At 39.2% G+C, this 19239-nt stretch overlaps 1 protein-coding gene across 4 annotated transcripts in view; it reads left to right on the top strand.

The window, feature by feature from the left end:
- PCDH9 (protocadherin 9) overlaps nucleotides 1-19239 on the top strand; it is a 1189516-nt gene that overhangs the window by 647526 nt on the left and 522751 nt on the right. For 2 of the 4 annotated variants that reach the window (XM_029058415.2, XM_039911200.1), the window contains exon 3: nucleotides 11146-11178. The exons of the other annotated variants lie outside the window; for them this stretch is intronic. In XM_029058415.2, the coding sequence (XP_028914248.1) occupies nucleotides 11146-11178 (33 nt within the window). The remainder of the gene's footprint in view (nucleotides 1-11145; nucleotides 11179-19239) is intronic. 4 annotated transcript variants of the gene reach the window in all.

Below are 19239 nucleotides of genomic sequence, written 5' to 3'. Positions count from 1 at the left end.
CATCCTAGTTGTAGTTTGAAGAGGAAAGCGTGGATTTTAATAATGTTGTGAAGGTATACTAGACAGCATTTGGAAACATTGCATATGTGGGCTGTGTGAGAGAAGGATGAATTGAGGACAACACCAAGGTTATGGGCTTCTGAGATAGGGAAGATAGTGGTATTATCTAGTGATTGGAAAGACAGGGGTGGGATCCAGTAACTCTATGAATATTAGAAGCTAAGTGAAATACATCTGGTTAGAGGACTAATGTCCACATAGGAACCTGGCTTATACATCCTGTGTTGAAAGAACAAAATGGACATGGTAGGTTTGAAGAGAGCAGCCAAAAATAGATCCCCTTATGATGTTTCATTAAGAATGGGATAATAATTGTAGTATTTATTAAGCACTTACTCCATGTCAAGCACATAGTAAGGAGTGGCATGGTCTAGTGGATAGAGCACTGAATTAGAAGTCAGAAGGACCTGGGTTCTGATCCTGCCACTGCCACTTGTCTGCTGTGTGACCTTGAACAAGTCACAACTTCTCTGGGCCTCAGTTATCTCATCTGTAAAATAGAGATTAAGACTGTGAGCCCCATGTTGGTCATGGACTTGGTCAATCTGAATATCTTATATCTTCCTCAACAGAACAGTGTCTGGCACATATTAAGTGCTTAAGAAATACCATAAAAAAAATAATAATTCTGGTATTTGTTAAGCACTTACTATGTGCCAGGCACTGTACTAAGCACTGGGGTGGATACAACCAAATCAGGTTGGATGCAGTCTCTGTCCCACATGTCTCACACTCTTAATCCCTATTTTATAGATGAAGTAAACTGAGGCACAGAGAAATGAAAGTGAGCGTGGCTCAGTGGAAAGAGCACGGGCTTTGGAGTCAGAGATCATGAGTTTGAATCCCAGCTCTGCCACTTAGCTGTGTGACTGTGGGCAAGTCACTTAACTTCTCTGTGCCTCAGTGACCTCATCTGTAAAATGGGGATTAAGACTGTGAGTCCCGCGTGGGACATCCTGATTCCCCTGTGTCTACCCCAGCACTTAGAACAGTGCTCAGCACATAGAAAGCGCTTAACAAATACCAACATTATTATTATTATTACCAAGGTCACACAGCAGACAAGTGGTGGGGCTGAGATTAGAACTCATGACCTTCTGACTCCCAGGCCTGTGCTCTTTCCACTAGACCATAAAAAAGCAGTATTCTAAGCCCTGGAGAAGATACAGGCTGATCAGGTCAGACACTGTCCAAGTCCCACACAGGGCTCACAACCTAACTAGGATGGTGAACAGATACTGAATCCTCATTTTGAATATGAAGTAACTGAGGCACAGAGAAGTTAAATATCTTGCTCTAGGACATACAGCAGGCACATGGCAGAGTTGGAATTAGAAACCAAGTTCTCTGTTTCCATATCTGTGCTCTTTCCACTAAGCCACATGATCTCTTCCTTAGAAAGAAGCTTAGGAAGAGAGTGACACAGAGGAAAAAAAAGATGTCAAGCACTTTGAGTAATAAATGCAGTGGTAAAATAAGGAGTAAGCAAATTGCCGTTCCAATTCTGTATTATGAGTCATACTTGCCTACACTGATAAAAATCTACCATCAGTAGAGTCATCTTGGAACACAAAGGACATATGTATATCAATTAATATAAAATAAGGAAAAACACCTGCAGCAGAATGGTTTCTTCATTACTTTCATTTCCCATTATATTAGCTTTCAATTGATATTAATTAATTCCACCCTTGGGTGGTAGATGGCAAAAGGTGAAAATCTAAGAAGATTGTTTATTTCAACTCTATAGCTACATACATATCCTGTTGTTTTATTGCTCATTTTCAATTTTCACTGCAGTTACTTATTGCCTTGGTGGACTGTGAAATTACTCCCACTATACAATGAGAATATGCAGTGACTTGTTTAGAAGTAACACTGAAAGAATCCTTTTTTATGAAGAATATTAATTTTTTTAAGCATTACTTCATTCCTCCTACAAGATGAATTCAATTTTTATTTTTAATAATGATTAAAGTAAACGCATGAGGCAAAAGTTTGTTAATCTTACTGCAGTCCATTTTTATTTAAACTCAGGTGGCTAGGTTGCAGATCTTGAATAATTTCATTAAACTTCAATGGCTGCTACCTCATCTACAGTACACCCTGAATTTACTGAATTGTAATAAGAGATATATTTCAATATATGAAATGAATCATTGTATGAGAATACTAGTATATGGTGCTTTAATACTACTGAAAGAATTTATGTTCAGTTTTCTTATACTTGACATTCATCTTTATAAACCCAGCATGAAGTTAAAATTTCAAATAAAACCTTTACATATAATAAATGCAGTAGAGCCACTTTTGATAAGAAAATCAGGAAATAGTGGAGAAGTAGAGAACATTAAATTAAGCAAGTAGCATAAAAACAAATTTTCTTTTGCATGTGGTCAGGAGCACTTTGGCTGTAGGCTGTGGCTGCACATTGAAAGACAAACCTTTGGAGAAGGTTTAGTTATTATACAAGAACATGGGAATGTGCTTTTTAGTTTAGAAATATAATCCTCCCAACATTAACTATTTTTTAAACAAGTGCTTTGACAAATGAGAGGATGCTTTCAGATGTAGGATTTCCTGCTATAAATGACAGGTTTAATGAGTGAAGTGACAAACTGAAGAGAAATGCATGTATTATAAGCATGCCCTTATACTTTCCCTAGTTTCAAAGATAAGTGTTTTAAGGCAGGGTAAAAAAAATTATGTTATATACACATGAACATTCCTCTGTACTTCTGAGTGTATCCTCCTCATTATTTCATGTTATGTATGCATACAAATACAATGGAGATGGAAAAATATTTGAGGACAAACAATACATTACACTTTTAACACTTTTTTGGTGCTATCATGGTCATAATGGCTGAGTCTCTATCAAAAAAACACATAATGTTTTTTAAAAAAACAAATTTCCTTTTCCTTTTCCTTAAAGGTGAAAAAATTATGTATCTCCAATACTTTTAATGGTAATCTGCAATGGTTATTTCCTCTGAAATTTGAATTGTGCTTAACATTAAGTTTGCCACATGCAGATTCTGACCAAAACCCAAATTTTCCAAAGTAAAAAAGTCTCCAAAATGTCTTTGTATAATCTACCTTACCATCACATGTAGAATTATTTGAGTATTCGACAATACTTCTCTGCTTTCTTGATTTTAGGGCTTAATTCCTTGAAAAAACTAGTTGTTTTCTCTGAACTTTTCTCCATCTTTTGGAGCAGCATTGCCATAAGACTGGCCAAAGAGATCATCTAAATTGTACACACTATCCTTTCCCTCACCCGCCAACCTTACCTCAGAAGGAGTCAAAAAAAACAACAACAAAACAAGAGACAGAGAGCTAGACTAGTGCTAGAGCATACTGAAGGGGTAAAATTTGCTCTTGGCCCTACCAAAGCCGGAAATTGGCTCTTGTTTGTTATATTTTTACCTCAAGCACTATTTATCTGCCAAGCACTGTGTTAAGCGTGGGGATAGAAAACAAACTAAAAACCCAGAACAAATTTAGTGCCTGTCTTATTAGGGACTCTTAATCTAGGAGGTAAAAGACTGGTGGTAACAATGGATCTCAAACAGCAACAAACAGTCTAACAATCGGTGACATCTTTTGAGTGCTTAGTAGATGTGCAGCGTACTGTACTTAGTGCTTGGTAAAATGCAGAATTATATCATTATTATTAATCATATTTATTGAGCGCTTACTGTGTGCAAAGCTCTGCACTAAACACTCACAGTAGAGTTGGTAGGTTAATGTCTACTCTACTTTCAAGGAGCTTTTAGTCAGAGAGATAGACAGATGTTAAAATAAATTACAGATAGGGGAAATATACAAGGTATAAATATATATACATAAATGCTGTAAGATTGGATGGGTTGACTATCAAAGTACATAGGTGATGCAGAAGGGAGGACAAATACTGAAGGAAATGAGGTCTTATAGTCAGGGAAGGCCTCTTGGAGGAGATATGATTTTAATAAGGTTTTTAAAGTGTGGGTAGTTGAGCTTTATCATATATCAATCAATCACATTTATTGAGCACTTACTGTGTGCAGAGCACTGTACTAAGTAAGTGGTTGAGGGAGTACAATATAACAGAGTTGGTAGACATGTTCCCTGCCCTCTGTGAGAATATGAAGGAGGAGGAACTTCCAGGCCTGGGGAAGGATGTGGGCAAAGTAATAGACAGCAAGGCAGAAAAGATCATGGTACAATCAGTCATATTTACTGAGTGCTTACTGTACAGGGACAACTGTACTAAGTGCTTGGGAAAGTACAATACATAATGTTGGTAGACACAATTCCCCATTCATAAGGAAGTATGAGTAGGGTGGTGCTAGAAGAGAAAAATGTGTAAGCCAGTTTAAAGTAAGAGAAAAGAGAGGTAAGATAGGAGTTGATTGTAAGGAGTCACATCAATTGAGTGGATAGTTTGGGAAGTTGACAGTTCTCAGATTCCCCTCTGCTCCAAGGAAATAATCTTTAGTTACAAAGCATTGGCAGCCTCCCTGGGGTTGTAAAGGCTGCAAAGGTCCTGTGCAGGTCTAGTCCTGTGGCTCTTGGTGAGGAAGCTGGGCCCGCGATGGTCAGACTCCTGAATCTAATCCTAAAGGAAACCCCAGGACACTGGTCACTTAGTCCCTGCTCAACTCCTAAATCCTCCAGTATTCACCCTTAAATGCAAAGGCCAATGATTTCCCTATGAAAATCTAACCAGGAGAAGCTCAGACCATTGTGCCTCTCACTGCTTGGGAAACTTCCACACAACCGTTAACAGCTTTCCATTTGTCCACTTGGTGTGGATTCAGACTACCCCTCCGAGTGAATAAAGGATGAGGCCCTGCCTTCCTGACAGTTAGAACCAGTTCAGACCAAGGATGCCGGTGACCTGTTCCATCTCAGCAGAAATGTACTGCTCTTATTGTTGTGGTCATTATTTTTGTGGAATTTTTGATTTGTTAAACTTAGTCTGTTGTTTCTTCCCTGTGCATCAGGTCTCTTTTCCTCTCCCTCTCTACATCAAATTTTGAGCCCCTACAAACTGGGCTTAGTATAGTGCCCTGGGCATTATTATTACTCCGACTACCTATGACTCTGTCACAGATCCATTCAATATGCTTTATCATTTTCCATCAAAGTGTACTTGTATGTTGTCTGAAACTAAATATGAAATATGCTTTCTAACTTATTCATTATTATGCAGCCTAAGGTTATATAGGCCTCCTAGACTGGTATTTATCAGGGTTATAATACAAGAAATATCATTAAAGATAAAGTTAGAGAAGATTTATGCTTTGGATCCATGAAAGACTTTCATTAAACTAAATCTTCATGTGTCAGGGCCATGTAATTAATAAGTGATCACGTAATTCAAGCTAAGTCCTTATGAAAGAATAAATTGGATTTAAATGCCAATGATTGGTCTGGTTTAGTACCTTTAGAACTCTTTTCATTTTCTTCTAAAGTTGAAATGATTCCATTGGGCTCAAGTTCTTGAAAACAGACAGTAGGATAAATTAAGGGAAAGATAAAATAAGACAGAGAAAACAATCTAGAATTTTCTTCCTAAAAATACCAATCCCAAATCAAGTAAAAAAAAAAAAAACAATAAATATTCATTGCAATCATTCTTTATTCACACTTTCTCCTAGAATCCTATGGGGGTAGGTGTTTTTGGAATTTAGCACAAATGAAGTTTTAACTAAACTTCTTTTGCCTTTCCCTTTAGTAGCGATTTTATTACCTAGTTATTTTCATGGATTTTTTGTTTTGTTTTAGAAAATCATGTAAAAAATTGAATCAACTGCCTCTAAAATCATATTTGTAGAGTGCAGTTTGATTATTCCACTTCAATTAGCCTAAAATCTCACACTGCATGCTTAAAAAGAAAAAAACAAAATTCAGTGTGTGTTTTCACATCAAGAAGATGAATCCACTAATACATTTGGGGAGATTTTCATAATATTTAAAGTAAGAATTGCTATTTTCCAACAGATGGTGCTTTGGCTTCAGCTTTTGTAATGTGAGCATACCCCCCAACATATATTAATAATATTTCCTCAAAACTATAGATTTATCATGAACAGCTATGCCATGGTGGTATATAGATTTATCATGAATGACTGTGCTATGGTGATATGTTTCCTAAAAAAGACGTATATGCAATTACAGTATTTACCCACAAAATCACCTCCCCTGAAAACCTTTACTCCCACCTCAATTTTTGAGAAGGTAATGAAAAAATGTATTTTAAAAGGATTGATGGCCTGTTCTATACATGCCACTACTTCCAGAGAGGTGTAGCGCAGAAAATACATGTGTTCATAAACTGATTCCTAGCTGACTCCTGAAGATGAACCCCCGGCTCGAACCATCATTAATCCCCATGCTGCCAGTTGGTTTCCATGGCTTCTCGTTGGTGTTTAAACAGGTAGTTGTCATCCCTCGGTCTCCAATGGTACCTGTTTACTGCCCTTAGTCCCTCTTCCAACAGTCTGTTGATCTCCACCTCATAGTCTGATCTGCCATCTTGGAGCCTTGGGTAGTGGCAGGGAGACACCCTAAAGATACCAAGGCATTGGGGAAATACCAGGCTCTAGCAACACTTCCAAGCTGCAACAGGGCAGGTATTGGTGGCCCCCTGCGATGGCAGCAGCTCTAGAAGACGTTGCAGGCTGCAATCTAGGGCAGGAGGTGAGGAATGCGCCTTGGCACATAGGAATTGGGGTGTGTGTGAGTGGGAAGGGGCTCTTGGTCCTGGGCTGCTGGAGCTGGCCTGAGAGTAGATCCAGACCCTGGCTCTAGTAGGGGATGGGGGGCACCATGCGCAGGCATGGAAGTACCTGCACATCACAGAGGCAATCCGAAGTGGTAGCAGTTTAGGCTTCAGGATGTGCCACCGCCAAGAGGGAATAGGGCGAGGGGAGGTGCAGCATCCACATCGTGGTGGTGGCAGCTCCAGACCTTTCTCTAACCTGCAGGGCCCACCCCGGTTTGCAGGGATGACCATGTGGTTTGGATTTCCCTCCCCACAACATGGAGCTAAACACAGACTATGATTTGGAGTTGGGGAGAGGAAGGAGTGTGGGAAAGAAACGCTGCTGCTGTCCAGGGCCGGCCGACAGGAGCAGAGATTCCACACTCAGGGTTCCATGGTGGAAGCATCCAGGAGCTCACTGCTCTGGCACAGAACCTGAGACTGAAGAAGACAAGGACAACAGCGTACACTAAGGAAGCAAAGGAGTAGGGTCAGAAAGTTGGCAGATACAGGCTTAGCCTGGAGGAGTTTCTTTGCAATGTGTGTTCCAATGCTGGGATATGAAGACTAGTGTCAAAACAACAGGGGCATGGGCTCTTGGAGAATACAAACCCTGGGCTGGGAATAGAAGAGCTCAGATATAAGCTTGTGGAGTTGAGATCAGGACTCATCACAGGATAAATCTTGGGAAGAATGGTGAGGTCATCAGGGAAATGGTTGTTTACCATAATTCATTGACTGTCTATTGATTGCAGCAATTTCTATTGTTAATTTTTTTTATATTGGGAAAGTGCAGTAGAATTAAGTTTCAAGAACCATTTTTTATTCCTTCCTTCTTTCTCCCTTTTCTCCAACTTTTTCTTTGTATTCTTTTTTTTTTTTTGCCCATTACCTTTATGTTTAAATGCATTATCCTACAAAATAACTTATTTTACCACAAAATAATTAAATCAATCAATGGCATTTAAAAAGTGCTTACTGTGTGCAGAGTAGCATTCTAAATGTCTGGTAAAGTACAATACAATTATATAGGTAGACATGATGCCTGTCACAAGGAGATTACGGTCTTTCCTTTTATTTGTTTTAGCAGTTTCAGTATAGATACCCCCCCCAAAAAAAACCTTATGCAAAAAAGTGTTGTAATTACGGTGAGTCAATAAAGCAGTTAGGTTTTTTAATAGACCTAGCTCCAACAGGACAGCTGTACCCTCCAGATTGTACTATAGAGCACTCCTTTCCCCTCTGCTCCCCTCATTCCACCAATATTCCTACGGAAGTTCTTGACCTTCATATCCCAAATGCAACCCACTTAATTCCTGCTTCTCAGCCCCATACAATTCTTCCACTTTGTATTTTTTTAAAATAAGCCAGCAATTCACATGGTCCCTACTAAAGTCATGCATTACTGCCAACTTGAAATATAGAAGAAAATTTTTCAGAGTCTCTGATGAACAGGTTCCTGATCCTGCCTGGCCTGTCTCCTAGCATCAACATTAGGGAGCCAATCAATCATATTTACTGAGTACTTACTATGTGCAGAGCACACTGAACTGAGTACTTGAGGGAATATAACAAAGTGGTAGACACATTCCCTACACTTAAGGAGCTGACAGTCTGGAGGAACTGTAATTGGTGTTATTCTTGACTCACCTCTCCCATTCAACTCACATATACACTCTGCCACCAAATCTTGTCAATTAAACCTTCACAGCAATGCTAAAATCCACCTTTTTTTTGCCATCCAAATTGCTAACATGTTAATCCAAGTACTCATTCCATTACACTTTACTACATTAACCTCCTTGCTGATCTACCTGCCTACATACTTCACTCTTCTACCAGGATCATTTTTCTACCAAACAGTTCAGTCCATGTTTCCCCACTCCTCAAAACCCCCACAGCAGTTGTCCATCCACTTCTGTATCAAATAGAAACTCCTTACTATAGAATTTAAAGCACTCAATCACCTTGCCCCCCTCTTACTTTGCCTCCCTGATTTCCTATTACAATCCAACCCTACACTTCACTCCTCTAATAATAATTACGGCATTTGTTAAGTGCTTTTCAATGTGCCAGGCACTGTACTAAGGGCTGGGGTGGATGAAGGCAAATAGGATTGGACACACTCCCTGTCTCTCATGGGGCTCACACTCTCAATCCCCATTTCACAGATGAGGGAAGTGAGGCCCAGAGAAGTGAAGTGACTTGCCCAAGATCACATAGCAGACAGGTGGCAGAGTGAGATTAGAATCCGTGATTTACCTACTCACTGTACCTTGATCTTGTCTATCTCAGCCAACTCTTTGTCCTGCCTCTTGCCCAGAACTCTCTTCTCCTTCAAACCTAATGTACATTCATTCTTCTCACCCTCAAGTCAATCAATCATATTTATTGAGTGCTTACTCTGCTCATAATAATAATTAATAATTATGGTATTTGTTAAGTGTAACTCTATGTGCCAAGCACTGTTCTAAGCGCTCGGGTAGATACAAAGTAAGCAGGTTGTCCCACATGGGGCTCACAGCCTTAATCTCTATTTTACAGATGAGGTAAATGAGGCACAGAGATATGAAGTGACTTGCTCAAGATCATACAGCAGGTAAATGGCAGAGCCAGGTTTAGAACACACGTCCTTTGGCTCTCAAGCCCGTGCTCTTGCCACTAGGCCAGATGCCAGATGCTTCTCTATACGATTTACTAAGCATTTGGAAAAGCGCAATATAGCAAAGTCGCTAGACATGTTCCCTACTCATAACAAGGTTCAAAGTGTTCCTATGCTGATCCAAGCCCTCCCACCTTGAGTACTGCATCAGCCATCTCCTATATCTCCCTGCCTCCTGCCTCTCTGCTCTCCAGTCCAGACTCCATTTGTTGCCCAGATTATTTCTCTAAAATCCAATCTATGTTTCCCCACTTCTCAAGAGCCTCCATTAGTTGTCCATGCACCTTTGCAATAAAGAGAAACTCCTTCCTATGAGTTCAAAGCATTCAATCATTTTGTGTCCCCCTTTCTTACCTCCATGATTTTTACTACAACCCAGCATCCTCACTTGACTCTAGCACCAACCTTGATCCAATATCAGCACCAACTACTCGTGCCCACATCCTATCTCTGGCCTAAAACTCTTTCATCCTGCAGAGCCAAGAGACCATCACTCCACGATTTAAAAAGCATTAATGAAATCACACTTCCTCCAAGTGGCCTTTCCTGACTAATTCCTCATTTCCCCTACTCCCTCTCCCTGTTGCATCACACTTGCACTTGGATCTGTACCCTTTAATCACTTATTATTCACTCCACCCTCAGCCCCACACAGCACTAATGTACATATCTTTAGTTTATTTCAGTTTAATTTAATTTAATGTCTGTCTCCCCCGTCTAGACTGTAAATTGCTTGTGGGGAAGGACTATGTCTACCACTAGTTATAATGATCTCTCCCAAGAGTTTAGTGCAGTATTCTGCACATGGTAAGCATTCCATAATTATAATTGATTAATACACTGATCTTTTTCCAGACCCCAGGATTCTTAGGAACTCCATATTTGAGTCACTTTTGTTTCCTGTGCCATCTACGTCCACTGGCCTCAGCTCACTGCTCTCTCTTCTGACTAACCTGCTGAATGTACTTCTAAAGGTGTCTGCTACTCTCTCCAGAAGAGCAGTCCTATTCCATGGCCATAGAGATCTGGCATTTTTTTTCCCCAAGGCAATCATCCTTCAGAGGACATATATGGCCACAATAGCCAGTGCCACTGCCCCCAAAGAATGGCTGCAGAGAGGTTGGAGCTGGTAGCATATGGCAAGGTATAGGTTGGAGTCAAAGCAGTATGTGAGAGTGGAGATAGCTGGGGTAAAACTGAGCCAGCTTCCTGCCTCTTGGGGTAAGAAGCCAGGGTGAAACCTGAGCATTTGGAGAGCTTTATCTGGGAGCCCAGTGACATTCTCCTGCCTCTCTCTTCTTTTGGCAGTGAATCTCAGGGTTTGAGCAAAGCTCTAAGACTTTCTGGTTTTACAAAATACCAGAAGGGAGAATCTGGGGAGATGCAGAAGGAGAAGAACCGTGCCAGAAGAAGCAAATTGACTGGAGAGTAGTGGGCACTGAAAATAAAATCATGTACTGGCTTCAATCAGATCTAGTTTGATGGTTGGGACTTTAAAATCCTTAAATATGTATTATGGGTTTTATGAAACCAGGGATTCACCTGAACATGCATATCACATGATATATTCATGTGCTCCTTGAACATGTGACTGTATCATGAATAACTGTATTGTAGGGTATGTTTTCCCCTCAACTTACATGAAATTTGTTTGGTACCATTCCAGGACCAGTCCCAATATGATGACCAGGCCTTGCAGGTAAGACAAATTTACCCTTTAAGTCCTCCCCACTGCCTCTGCCTCCTTATTTCCCTCTTCTCCTTAGCATTTATCCTGCCACCTGGTTGCCTAAACATTGTCCCCCATTCTCCCCAGTCTTACCATCCTATGGTCCAGTATTTTTCATAGCAACAAGCTATATTACTGGGCTATATAGCTCTGTCACCCCTCCACTCCCAGCTTCCACCCCATCAAAAAGGGGACAGGGAAGAGAAGGGGAGGGTTGTCTGTGCCCACAGCTATTGCTGTTCCTCAGTCTTCCCTAATCTCCTTTGTCATACTTAGAACTGAACTGGGGAGGTGCAGCTACTAGTGGGAACTGGTGGACTCTATATATAGGATACGATTATGCACAGTAGAAAATGTAATATGTATCCCGCCAAGGGATAAGGAAAATCAGTCTAAATCTGGACATAGGTCTATTGTGGCTTTAGGCAACAGTGGTGGAAACTAAGAGGACTGGCATAACTTTACGTGGACTCAGTGATGCCTTCTTATTCTAGGAAGGCTATAGTGAAGGCCCCTTTTGCTTTCAGAGGCATTCACACTCCACCTAACCTTAGTTAAATTGTGATCCCACAACCCTGCTCACATCTTAAGTTTAAAGTTACAGGAGCATGGCAAGAGATATAGAAATAGGGTGGCTGGGTTCAGGGTGGGTATGGCACTTTGGATGAGTGGAGGAAAGGGGAGAAGAAATTGACTTCCCTGTGAGATTGGAAGTAATGTCAGGTGGGATTGCTTACAGAACCTACGCATATTATGTATTGCTTGACATAGCTGTATGATCATTCAGAATCTGGTTTATATCTGTTCCTTTACAGAAAAAAAAAAATCCAGAAAAGAGATTCAGGAAAATGTAGTTTGAATTAGGATTTCCTCAAAGAACACTTGAAGAAATCAGTGCATAATGGTCTTATTTGTATAAAGTATAACTATTTATTTTGTATCATGTTGAGATTTGCACTCCCAATTGCCTTTACTCACCTCAAAAAGAAAAGCACTGCATATGTTAGAAACAGGCTATATTCATACTATTGTTCATAGTCACCTGCAGCAAGACTTCTATTCAATAAGCAACTTGACACCCAATGCTGGTGAGTAGCTGATATTACCACTCAGCACTCTAAATTTTATTTCCTATAACAATTATGAATGTGTTCAGATAACAGAATTCACTGAGTAAACGCCAAGAAGCTGTGCAGGCCAATAACCTCATTAAGTACAAGAGGTGTTTGACAATAAATGAATAGCCAAAGAGTTCACTGTTGTCACTACTTCACATCTGATGGCACATGGCTAATACCTAGTGTAGAAAGCAGGAAAAGCCAACAAGCTTTCCCCAGGCTTCCTGTTGCCTTTGCTGGATAAATAAAGCTAGACTGGCTGGCTCATTGTTCTCACCCATAATAGCATTTTGTCTGATATTGTCTTCTTAAGGATTTTATTGATTCACAAAGAGGAGAAAAAATAAAATACAGTAGGTCCTGGTGAAAAAATCAGTTCCACCCGAGCACATTCTTTTACTAAACATTTTAGATGTAATTCAGAAACAGAATTAGGGGATGTACTTCAGCTAAAGCAAATTTGTCCAGATTCAGTGGCACAATGTGACAAGCAAAAGATGTGCATTAGTACAGTGTTAGACCCTGCTTCCCCTTAACACATGGTCCAAAAAATGGGTCCTCTGTGATAGAGATCTGGGTATATGTTCATTTGCTGTTTCACATTTACATCTCTTCATAATGATTTTATTCTTAAAGTTAGCACAGTGAAGTTGTAATCTAAGAACTGCTCCGTCATTTTATTTTTTTACGTCTTTCCCATGTTTCTTCTTGTCCATCCACTTGTTTTTAAGGTATATATCCAACAGCAAAATAGCAATGGGAGAAAAGACCAAATATATTAGATGAACATCAGAGCCCATTTTATTCTCCTACCTCTTTATGTTTTCTCCTTTTCATAAAATCAAACCAAAAAAAAAGAAACGATGGTGATAGTGGAGGGAAAAACGTTTATTTTCATGGTCTGGAATTTTCACTGTACTAATCAATGTCTCTTTATGGGATACCTGTTTGGTGAATTTTTGTAACCAAAAGGGAGAATTATATATTTACATATATAAATGCTTAAATAATAGAGTATGTAAATGAACGTATGCCTGAATGCTGTAGTGTCTTTGAGTGTATAGGTGAAGAGATGGTAGCAGGTAGCAGAGACCTGAAGTGAAGAAAAGTAATTGAAAAAAACTTTTGAAGAAGGAGGGGGGTTTCAGAAAGGTGGGGCAAACTATGGTCTGACAGATTTGAAGAGTTTTAGGCAATGGGGAGGTTATGAACAAGGGATTGCCTATGAAGAGGTGAGAGTGAGAGCAGGAAGATGCATTTGGGAAGAGTGCAAGAACTGGATTTAGCAATAGATTAACTGTGAGGGTAAAAAAAATCAATCTAAGATATTTATTGAGCACTTACTGTGTGCAGAGCAATCTTCTTCAAATTCTGTCGAGTTGTTTCCGACCCACAGCAACTCCATCGGCGTACCCTCTTCACAACATCCCATCTTCTGTCATAAAGTCATTCTGGTAGTGTATCCATAGAGCTTTCTGGGTAAAGATACAGTACCTGATTTACCCTTGCTTTCTCCCATGCAGTAAAAAAATTAAAATGAGTCTCTGCCGTTGTCTTTGATCAGTGTTGTGATCACATTTGGAAGAGCATAGTACAAGGATGGATTTAGCAATAGACTAACTGAAGTTGAAAATCATTTCGATGGAATTTATTGAGCACTTACTATGTGCAGAGCAGTATATCATGGATATTCACTTTGGAGCAGGATTCTTTCATTAAAAAATATCACTGAACTTCCTTTTGAATGAAGACAGACATGGCATCACTGAAATCTTTAGCAAAGCTATCATTTTTTTAAAAATTTCATGTTTTTCCTGAAGAACAGAAATATTTAATGATTCCTTTCCACCCTCATTCTCTCCCAATTACCTGCAAGAGGAGGTAATGAAATTTCCTGGGGCATCATTCCTTTATCTTTACTCTCAATAATTCTTCCATCTGCCAGGACCGGGAAAGGAAATGGATGGAAAGTTGTTCTACTGGCTTCAACCTTTTATATCTGTAGCTCTTCTATTCCCTTCTCCCTTGGTTTACATTTTCTTCCTCTCTCCTGCTTGACTTCTCCTCACACTCTCCTCCTTCCTTCCCTGCTGCCTTCACCTCCTGATGTGTACAATAAAGGAAGAGGAATGACCCACCCCAGTGATCTGCCTCCTTCTCTTCCCCATCACTGGGAGATGTACTAAGTGCAGCAAAATGTTCCCACTGGGTTTTTACTGGGGGAAGATAAAAAGAAAACTGAATAGTTGTTGCATGGGTAAGCATTTCCCACCCTCATCACCACTATGGAGTAATTAGCCCCTTTGTCTTCCTCACCCCAACTCAGCATCATGTAGACTTGCACAGGACCAAACTGTGTTGTTCATGATTGACTGGGCTGCTCATGGCACACTGGAGCCTGGCCTAGCACATGGAGAAAAAAAAAAGAGGCACCTTTATCACACCTGAGCAGCTTCACTAGCACTTCTTATTTTACTGGTATTTTACTGGTGCTGTGAGACCTCTTGTTCTGGTTTACTCCACCATAAAGCACAGTAGAAAAAAAAAATACACAGCAGAAATCTTAGGAAATTTGGGGATCAGTTACATTAGTAGAGACAAGACCCTTTATTTCCTGCTTCAAACATAAGTAGTAGATATGAAAGTAAATTTAGGCACAGAATAAAAAACAACAACTAGCCTTTGTAATGAAGTAATACAATATGCCTAAAGGAAAATTACCAAAATGGAGCAACAGCCAAAATATATGAAGGCTACTCCTATCAAATCTTGTCTATGTCTTTTTCAATTAAGAATTCATTCATTCATTCAATAGTATTTATTGAGCACTTACTATGTGCAGAGCACTGTACTAAGTGCTTGGAATGTACAAATCGGTAAGAGAGACAGTCCCTGCCCTTTGACGGGCTTACGGTCTAATCGGGGGAGAATGAAAACCTTATTCCATGTATTGTTTTGATACAAATGTAACGGTTATTCCTCTCCTATAAATTGATGCCTTATTGTGGCAGGAGAGTTTGTGTACACTGATGAAGCCTAGAGCTATGCCATTTAGGGCTACCTATAATGGAATGATCTAAGCCGAGGTATCAAAGCTGATTCACCTGTGCTGGGCAGCAGCAGCATGGAAAAGAGTGAAAGGCAGATGATCAAGTGATCAAAAAGTTGATCAAAGGTATTGGCAGAGACTCAAGATTTTACTACATGGAAAAAGGCAATGCTAAACCACTTCTGAATCATCACCAAGAACACTCTATGGATACACATATCAGAATTTCTTTATGACAGAAGAAGGAATGTTCTGAAGAGGGTGTGTCCAAGTAGTAGCTATGGGTTGGAAACAACTTGACAGCATTTGAAGAAGAATGGTTATTCACCCGTCCTCAAATGATAACAGGTTCCATTACCCTTTCAAAACATCCTTGCAGATGACTGAGATACTTCTGAGTTGTTTTTAAATAATCCTGTAGTCTCTTCCATATTTTAGATGTGAGAAATACTCAGCCTTAAGTTTTAAAAAGGCACTGCCAAAATGACATAAATTCAATATAAACAGATATAATATTTTAGTAACATGTCAAGGAAATAATATAATGTAAACAACTAGAATATTGACCCATACAAGCAAGGGACACAAATTTAAATTCTAATAGTGTTTGTAAGTGATAGGACAAACATTGAATTTATTTTTACTGCAAAAAATGGTATTTGTTCCATAAAGGAAAATGTCTTTACATTTCTTTCCCACGAGACACTTATACCCTTCTAGAGGAGGAGACAAACATTAAAATAAATTACAAATATTTATATAAGGGCTGTGGATCTAAAAGTGGAGTAAATATTAAATGCTCAAAGAATACAGATCCAAGTGCATAGGAAACAGAGGGAGTTGGGAAGGGCCTTTTGGAGATGTAATTTTAATATGGTTAAGAAGGTCAAGAGAGTGGTGGTCTGTCATATGACGAGGAAGAGAATTTCAGGCCAGGAGGACATGGACAAATGGTTAGAGGTGATATGGACAGGACTGAGGTAGAGAAACTAGGTTAGCTCATTGTGGGCAGGGAATATATCTGTTACAATGCTATATTGTAATCTTCCTAGTCAATGTTTATTCATTCATTCCTTCATTCAATAGTATTTATAGTTTATGTTGTTAAGGTGGAGAGAATAGCAATTGAGAGTGACCACATAGTTCCCATGGAACATTATTTCAGAGGTGAATTACAAGCTCTCATGAATCAAAAAAAATTAGTAGATGGCCATTTCTTCACCCCCACTTTAGCAGGTTATCATTTGATTTGTGAACGATAATGATTGAGGTAGAACACTTTACCTCTGGTTGGTTCCCAGAGTAGCACTAGATGATAATGAATGATAAGCAAAAAGAAGGTTCATTTTTAAACCCATTTGATTCTTCCCCAATCTGAAACCTAAAGCAAATTCAGGAGCTCAATGGAAGTTGCCACAGAGTAATGAAATTGACAAGTGTAGATGGGACTTATAGGCTACAGTACAATTTAGATACACATACTCTATCTCAGTTTCTGCAATTAAAAACAGTTCTAGGCACTATACACTGTTAATGATTCAACATAGCAAATCCCAATGTGTATGAGGCAGATAGTAGTGTTAGTTATGCACAATTTTCTCAGCTATGCTTTTGGAAATGTCATCTTTGACTCTGCAGTCAATACTCAAACCATGAACGCAAAAGGAACATGTGTTCCTCTCTCTCCTTCTCTCCCTGCACTAGCCTCAGCCCATTTATGATGACCATTAGTATGAAGGTTTGTGCATTGGATAAACGCATGGTGTAGATTGGTAGGTTTAGGTTTCTCCTTTTTGGACTTGCTTTGGTCAATGTTTCTTTCACATCTCTTTGACACCTTCATGATGGTTCACTATTTCACTTTAGATGAGAACCTCTAAGGTGATGTCCAATGAAACCTTCGCATAATGTTAACTGAAGTAGCAGCACAATAAAGACTAACTCACATTTGGCAAATGTTAAAATATTCAAGCCTGTCTATGCATATTCATAGGTGCTAATTTCTGAACGTATAAATCTACATATAAAGATGTCACAGAAATGCTGTCCACATTGGTCCAATTTACATATGCAAGTGAAGCTACAAAATTGAAAAGATGCCACTGCATGTCTAAGGAGGATGATCTTTTTCATTTTTTAAAATGCTATTTCTTAAGCACATACCATAAGCCAGGCAGCTGATGTCTTTAGGGAATCTCAAAAGTTGTTCTTAACCCTCTGACTTAAGTGCTGCTCCCACTGATTCCTGATCTTACAGAACTTACAACCTAGTCTGTGAGACAAACATTACGATAAAGTGTAGCTAGCAGGAAAGAGAAATATTATCTTCAACTGTAAAATAGACACATGGAAAAAACAGGAAGACTTGTCTTGGTAAATCATTCAGAAAAAAGGCAAAGCATTTGTTCCCACAGTTGGTGGACATAAATCTGATTTTGAGTAAATACAAAATTTTGTCCATAGCTTTCTTGTCAAATCATCCTGTACAGTTTTGGGACTTTTTCTAATTTGAAAGTTCAGAGGCTATTGGTCACAGTGCCAGAATTATATAATACATTCTGTTTCCATCTGTAGCTGACAATGAAATCAAATGTAAACTGCTGTGACAAATAATGAAGTAAAATATATGAAACATTATAATGAAATACCCTAGAGTAATACTATACACTATTTCATCAAAATATCTTTGTTCTTGTACTTCATTAAGTATTACTAAGAGTGCTCTATAATTCTGACGTCATACATCTTAATCTGAAATAAATTCAGATTTTCCATTATTAAAATTCAGGGATTTTTTTTTATGATATTTGTTAAGCACTTACTACTATGTGCCATCGCCACTGTATTAAGCACTGGGGTATATAGAAGATAATCAGGTTGGACACAATCCATGTCTCACATGGGGCTGACAGTCAATCTCCATTTATAGGTACGTGGTTGAGGCAAGAGGAGTTAAGTGATTTACCCAAGATCACACAGCAGACAAGTGATGGAGGCACGATTAGGACCCAGGTCCTCACTCTCAGCCCCGTGTTCTTCCACTGGACCATGTGGCTTCTCTTTCTGATTTAGAAGCACTTTCATAGGGTTCTAAATATTGGCTCGACTACAAATGCTCTAGAACACAGAAGGTTTATTAGCAGTTTCCTCCAATCATATTTATTGAGAACTTTCTGTGTGCAGAGCACTGTATTAAGTGCTTGGGCAAGTACATCATAATAGAGTTGGTAGACACATTCCCTTCCCACAAAGACTTCACAGTCTAAATGGGGAGACAGACATTAATATAAATAACTAAAATCACAAAACTTGAAAGTTGTCCTTATTCTCAGGAAAAGAGATGAACCAATCAAACAGGATTTGAGAGGACTTTTTATATTCTTGGAACTACCCATTCTTTGAACTATGCCTTGAACTCTAAATATTTGCTGTTCTCCATGTTTCTATAGGACAAGACTGTGATATTGGTAAAAATTTAATTTTAAATTTCAGAACTTCATCCCTTGGAATCAATCAGATTAAATTCAGTGAGAGCTAAAGTAATTTTGAAGCAATATTAACTACTCAGCTAGAGTATTCAGCATTCTCTTTGCATGGGAGAGAGGGCCAAATTTAATCTCACCCTTTCCAAACTCTTTTGCTGCTCTCTCTGGAGGATGCAGTAGGATCAATAGTGAGTTGGTCCCTACTGCAGTGCTTTTTAAAAAAAAAATCACGAATACCAGAATCCTCCCCATTTCCCTCCATACCAAATTCTGCAAAGGTGAAAATGTCTTCTATGAAGGCAAATGCCTCCTTATTTTCCTCACGAAACTCATTCCTCACTATATTCTTAGGCACCCCATGGGTGAATGTTTGAGGACT

The sequence above is a fragment of the Ornithorhynchus anatinus genome, chromosome 2, assembly GCF_004115215.2.
Source record: "Ornithorhynchus anatinus isolate Pmale09 chromosome 2, mOrnAna1.pri.v4, whole genome shotgun sequence".
In the NCBI taxonomy this organism is placed as follows: domain Eukaryota; kingdom Metazoa; phylum Chordata; class Mammalia; order Monotremata; family Ornithorhynchidae; genus Ornithorhynchus; species Ornithorhynchus anatinus.
Note: the sequence above shows the minus strand (reverse complement) of the source record. Positions and strands in the feature narration are given on the sequence as shown.